At 40.9% G+C, this 6,465-nt stretch overlaps 1 protein-coding gene across 1 annotated transcript; it reads left to right on the top strand.

Annotated features, from left to right (window-relative positions):
* The first annotated feature begins 980 nt into the window (after nucleotides 1-980).
* On the top strand, nucleotides 981-6,186 carry LOC122723073. The gene is made up of 4 exons (XM_043953825.1): nucleotides 981-1,575; nucleotides 1,687-1,800; nucleotides 1,854-2,076; nucleotides 2,244-6,186. The coding sequence occupies exons 1-4, from the start codon at nucleotides 981-983 to the stop codon at nucleotides 6,184-6,186; spliced, it is 4,875 nt and encodes a 1,624-aa protein (XP_043809760.1).
* Nucleotides 6,187-6,465: the final 279 nt, after the last annotated feature.

The following is a 6,465-nucleotide window of genomic DNA, read 5'->3' on the forward strand; positions in this document are numbered from 1 at the left end:
CTTCTTCTTTTTTCTTCTTTTTCTTCTTTTTCTTCTCCTTCATCATCATCATCTTCTTCTTCTTTCTTTTTGTCTTCTTTTTTGAGGAGGAGGAGGAGGAGGAGGAGGAGGAGGAGGAGGAGGAGGAGGAGGAGGAGGAGGAGGAGGAGGAGGAGGAGGGACTATTTCGTTGACGAAAAGAAACAATAAGGACGTTTTAATAGATGTGAAAAAATATAGGGACTATTTCATTGACGGAAAGAAACAATAAGGACGTTTTAATAGATATGAGAAAAGTTAAGGACGTTTTAATAGATTTCTGAAAATGTAGGGAGGGACTATTTCGTTGACGAAAATAAACGATGAGGATGGACTATTTCACTAACAGAAAGAAACGATAAGGACATTTCAATAGATATGAGGAAAGATAAGAACGTTTTAATAGATTGTTGAAAATACAGGGACTGACTTGTTAATAATAGCAATATTTAAGGACTAAATAAGAGATTTTATTTGAGGATAAAATTGAATTTTAAAAATTTTCTCTCTCATCTTTTATCTATTTTTAACGGAAAATATGATTGAAGAACTATTTTATTGACGGAAATAAAAGATAAGAACGTTTTAATAGGTTTCTGAAAATGCATGGACTGACTTATTAATAATGGCAATACCTAAAGACTAAATTGTAAATCTCCCAAAATTAAAATAAATAAATAGATATTTAAAACAAATATTTAAATAAAATATAGAGGTAAATTACGCGTCTTTTCAAGTTTAGAAATTTTAGTTAATTAAAAAGACAACAAAAATTCTTAAATGCAATTTAAGTATCAACAACAGTATCTTCTGTCGGTAACATGGGGGAAGTCAAAAGGTCTCCTCGATGAGGAGTTAGGGTTTGTCTCCTCAGTGAGGAGTTTGTTGATTTTTGATTCTCTTCTATTTCTCTTCATCACCGTTTTAGCCTTTTTCTCTTTCGTTCTTTCTATTTCGATATTATGGAAGGGGAGGTCATGGAGGATCGAGATGCTTTATCAGTAGAGATGGCTGGTTTATCGGTGGACAGTGGTGGTCAGATGGGTCTTGAATATCAACAAGAGGAGTTGGGGGCAGGAGACAATCTTGAGCTATGTTTGGTGGGCAGATTTCTTTCGGAGAGGATTATCAACTATAATGCTATGTCTTTTTCATTAGCCGAGCTGTGGCAACCTCGTGAAGGGATGACTGTTAGGGAGTTGGGTGGTGGTCTTTATGTGTTTCAATTTTTTCATGAGGTAGATATTCACCGTGCCCTGGAAATGTGCCCTTGCACCTTTGATAATCAGATTCTGATTATAGAACGTATGTCAGGTTTTTCTACTCCTACAGAGGTCCCTCTTAATCACATCTATATTTGGCTCAAGATCTTTGATTTACATACTGGGTTTCATTCTGAAAGGGTAGCTAAAGATATTGGCAATCAGGTCGGTCAGATTATTGCTTCAGATGAGCGCAATTTTACTGGGGAGTTTGACTCATTTGTTCGAATCCGTGTTAGATTGGATGTTCGGAAACCGCTGATGCAAGGCATCAACTTGAGAAGAACAGGTGCAGGTTGGTTTTGGGCGAGGTTTGAATATGAACGTTTGCCCACGTTCTGCTTGATCTGTGGTATCCTTGGCCACACAAATAGATTCTGCCCTCAACTGATTCATTATCCTATAGGACAGGCCCCTCGCAACTATTCTCTGGACATCCGTGCTAAACCTCGCAGAGGGGGAATGGTGAACAAGAGCTCACGGTGGCTCCGTACGCCGGGGAGGTCTTTCCGATCAGAAGGTAGTAGTGGTTCAGCTATCACGGGCCTAATTTAAATTCAAATTCTGAAAAAGATAAGGGAGTGGTTACTGGAGCTGCTTTAGCTAAGTCTCCTATTTTGTCTCAACATGCTGTTAATTCCCATGTACACCCAGCCATGCAATCTCCTACTGGGCTTACTATTGTGGACCTGAAGCGACGTCGTATGGAGGAGGCATTAAATGAGGAGAGGGCCCAAGATGGTGGTACCAATGCAGGACCTGATTCTACACTTTCAAGGGCTGCACCAAAAAACATGTTATCGGCGGGTTCTGGGGACCAGGCCCGTCGAGAGAAATGAGTTGCCTTAGCTGGAACTGTCGTGGGCTTGGCAACCCACGGGCAGTTAGTTTCCTAAAAGAAATTGTTAGGGAAAAGAGGCCAAGTTTTATTTTTTTAATTGAAACTCTTTGTTATCGTAATAGGATTGAAGAAATAAAAAATTTATTGGGTTATGATGATTTTGTTTCTGTGGACTGTGTGGGGCATAGTGGTGGTCTGGCTTTACTTTGGCGTGCTATTGACTCTGTGCATGTTCTATTTCAATCGGCTAGATGTATTGATGTGGAGGTTGACTTAGATGCGGTGGGTAGTTGGCGACTAACTGGCTTTTATGGACATCCTAATCGTAATCATCATCAGGAGTCTTGGGCTTTACTACAGAATTTAGCAACTATGAGCACACGTCCCTGGGTCTGTATGGGGGACTTCAATGACATTCTAGCTAATCATGAGAAGAAAGGAGGCAGACGGCAACCGAATGCATTGATTCAGGGGTTTCGCAATGCTGTAATGGCAGCGGGACTCTGTGATTTTCCCATGAGCGGATTTAAATTTACTTGGGAAACTAGTAGGGGCTCAGATCGGTGGGTTGAAGAAAAATTAGATAGAGTTCTTACCTCTCCATCATTTAATTCTTTGTTTTCCCATGCTAGAGCGGCTTCGTTGGAAGCTTCTTCATCTGATCATCTTCCAATACTGTTGGAGATACGTCTCTTTATTCCGACCCAGTTGGCCAGGAGATTTAAATTTGAGAACAGTTGGAGAAGAGAGCCGCAGTGCCGTGAGTTGATCTCCAATGTTTGGAATTCGAGTGCCTCTGTGGATGTGTTTAATAAATTACTTCGGTGTGGAGAATTGTTGTATAGATGGGGGCTGGACATTCGAAATCTACATAAGCAGGAGTTGGTACAGTGTAAGTTAGATATGCAGCACTTGCGGGGTTCTCGTTCGTTGGCTGATGTTCGCAAGTTTGAGGAGGCTAAGAAGAGATACCATGACTTGTTGAGGGATAAAGAAATACAATGGAAGCAACGTGCCAAAGTCTTTTGGTTGAAAGAAGGAGATTCTAACACTAGATTCTTTCATGCAATGGCTACAAACAGAAAAAAGAAGAATCTGATTCATCGGCTCCAAGACAGCAATGGGGTTTGGTGTGAGAGGGGGCCAGCTCTCGACACTCTTATTGTTGATTATTTTCAGGATATCTTCCAGGCAAATTCGGGTGATACTCAGCCTATTATTGATCATATCCCTCACTGTATTACTGAGGAAGATAATGCTTTTCTTCTTGCTCCTTATTCACCTGAGGAAGCCCGTGCAGCAGTGTTTAGCATGCAGGCGGACAAGGCACCTGGTCTCGATGGGTTCAACCCAGGTTTTTTCCAATATCACTGGGATATTATTGGGTCTGATGTTTCATCTACTTGTATTTCAATGTTGGCTGTCGGTACATTCCCGGTAGAGTTAAATGAAACAGCATTAGTTTTGATTCCAAAGAAGACAATTCCTGGGACGATGGGGGATTTGCGGCCAATAGCTTTGTGTAATGTCTTTTATAAAATAATGTCCAAGATGGTTGCAAATCGACTTAAAAGGCTACTGCCTCGGATTATTTCTCCATCACAGTCGGCATTTGTTGTCGGGAGAAGCATCCATGATAATACTATAATTGCCTTCGAGCTTATGCACTTTTTCAAAGGCAAGCGCTATGGTCGTGAGAGTTATGGTGCCTTAAAGATGGACATTAGCAAGGCATATGATCGTATGGAGTGGAATTATGTTTCGGATGTCTTGGATAAAATGGGTTTCTCAACACAGTGGACGAGTGTGATCATGCACTGTATTACTTCAGTCAGCTATCATATTGTTCATGATGGGAAGGAATTGGGTCCAATTATGCCTACACGAGGATTGCGGCAAGGAGATTCCTTGTCCCCATATATATTTATCTTGTGTACTGAGGGACTTTCACAGCTTATATCGCACAAGGTGGCTAGTTCGGCTTTACATGGTTGTCGGGTGGCTAGGAGATGCCCTGAGATAACTCATCTCTTCTTTGCCGATGATAGCTTGATTTTCTTCCATAGCACTGCTGCTGAAGCTCAGGTTGTGAAGGAGGTGGTTTCTACTTATGCACAGGCATCTGGGCAGCTCATAAATTTCACTAAATCTGCCATATGCTTCTCTAAGAACACGAGACAGAATGATCGGGCTGGTGTGTGCTTTGTGTTAGGCGTGGAAGAGCATTCAAGTTTGGGCAACTATTTGGGTCTTCCATCAGTGGTGGGCATAAACAAAAGGGAAATATTTGGTTTTTTAAAGGACAAGGTGTGGCAGAAACTTAACTCCTGGAAACGTCGTTGCTTGTCCCGTGCAGGTAAAGAAATCTTACTAAGAACAGTGCTCCAAGCACTTCCTAATTATGTGATGAGCATGTTCCTAATCCCTAAGACTCTTTGTCACGACCTCCAACAGATGATGAATATGTTTTGGTGGGGTAAAGGTATTAACCATGAAAGGGGAATCCATTGGATGAGTTGGGATAGGATGAGTCAACCAAAATTTGTTGGAGGGTTGGGCTTCAAGAAGTTAAGGGAGTTCAACTTGGCTATGGTTGGAAAGCAAGCTTGGAATATTGTGACTAATCCTTCTTCTTTGGTGGCAAGGTTAATTAAAGCTCGTTATTTTCCTGATGCTAATTTTATCACGGCTCGTCTGGGGTCCAATCCGAGCTATTTTTGGCGAAGCATTTGGGAAGCACAATCTGTTATTAAGGCCGGTATGTGTTGGAAAGTTGGAAATGGACAGCAAATTCGAGTCTGGGAAGATCCTTGGATCCCAAATTTGCCTTCCTCCTGGGTGCAAACATCGCAGCCTGTTAACTCACAGGTAAACTTTGTTCATGATTTGATGATTAATGGTTTTTGGAATTTGCCATTGTTACGTTCAATTTTTAGTATGGAAGAGCAGCAGGCCATACTGTCTATTCCCCTCCCTCGATTTGCTGCTAGTGACAGATTGATCTGGAAGTTGGAGCCAAAGGGTCAATATTCAGTTAAATCAGTTTATAAATTCCTAACTAATATTGGGGATGGAGTTGTGGGAGGTCATATTAGTGCGATGTGGCGGAAATTATGGAACGTCAGGGCTCCTCCTAAGTGTCGCGACTTAGTGTGGAGGGCAGCCAATAATGCCATACCAGTTTTGCAGCTGCTTCAACAGCGACATGTTCCTGTGCATAATTCATGTCCTTTATGTAATTCTGTTAGTGAATCTGTGCTCCATGTGCTGGTTACATGCCCTTTTGCCAAGAGGGTATGGCTTGCGTCTTCGATTGGATGGCTTTTTCCTCAGTCGGCGTCATTTTTGGCATGGTTGTGCTCAGTTTTGCAGCTGGTGAGAAAGGAAGAGCAAGCTATGGTGGTAATGATCTGCTGGGCTCTTTGGCAGGCACGGAATGATGTGGTCTGGTCTTCGAAGTGGTCGAGCCCTGCTGCTGTGGTGTATCGGGCTAGGACAATCCTCTACGATTGGTGTAATGCGCGACACGTTGATGACAGTTCTTCTGATGCTGTGCCAGCTCCTCCACCGTTACATTTCTGGGTTCCACCGCTTCAAGGATTCTTGAAAGCTAATGTAGATGCAGCAGTCTTCCCTGATGGCTTCATTGGAGTTGGTGGAGTGCTTCGCTCATATGATGGCTCTTTTGTTGGCGCTTGTCAACATAGACTCCTTGGTTACTTCTCTCCTAAAACAGCTGAGCTAATTGCCATTAGAGAAGTTCTGAGTTGGATTAAGAGGCTGGGTTATGATCAGATAGTGTTGGAATCAGATGCTCTTACGGTAGTGAAAGCTTTGCTTTCTTCTTCAACTTCTGATTTTTCTAGTTTTGGGTCCCTTGTTGATGATTGTAAATCTCTAATAGCAGAGATGAATTCAGTATCTGTGAGTTTTGTTCCTCGATCTGCCAATAGTGTGGCACATCTTATAGCTAGAGCTGCCTCTACTATTTCAGACAGGATGGAGTGGCTGAGCACCCCTCCACAATTGATTGTTCATGCTTTGATGTTGGACTTCCAAATTTGAATGCAATTACATTTTTAGTTCAAAAAAAAAAAAAGACAACAAAATTGTTTATGTTAATAGATTGCAACATATAAATTATATCTGAATTAAAAAGAGAATTTTTTACTAATAAAAAATTTTAAAAATAAAGACAAAAAATAATTACAACTAGTAAAATATGATAAAGACATTGTTGTTTAAATAGTGAAGTGTTTTTTATAAAAAAATAAATTATATCAATGAAAATAAAAATTTAGTTAAAAGGATAACAATAATAATTTATGTATATTTAATAGTAAA

Source organism: Manihot esculenta, chromosome 2, assembly GCF_001659605.2.
Source record: "Manihot esculenta cultivar AM560-2 chromosome 2, M.esculenta_v8, whole genome shotgun sequence".
In the NCBI taxonomy this organism is placed as follows: domain Eukaryota; kingdom Viridiplantae; phylum Streptophyta; class Magnoliopsida; order Malpighiales; family Euphorbiaceae; genus Manihot; species Manihot esculenta.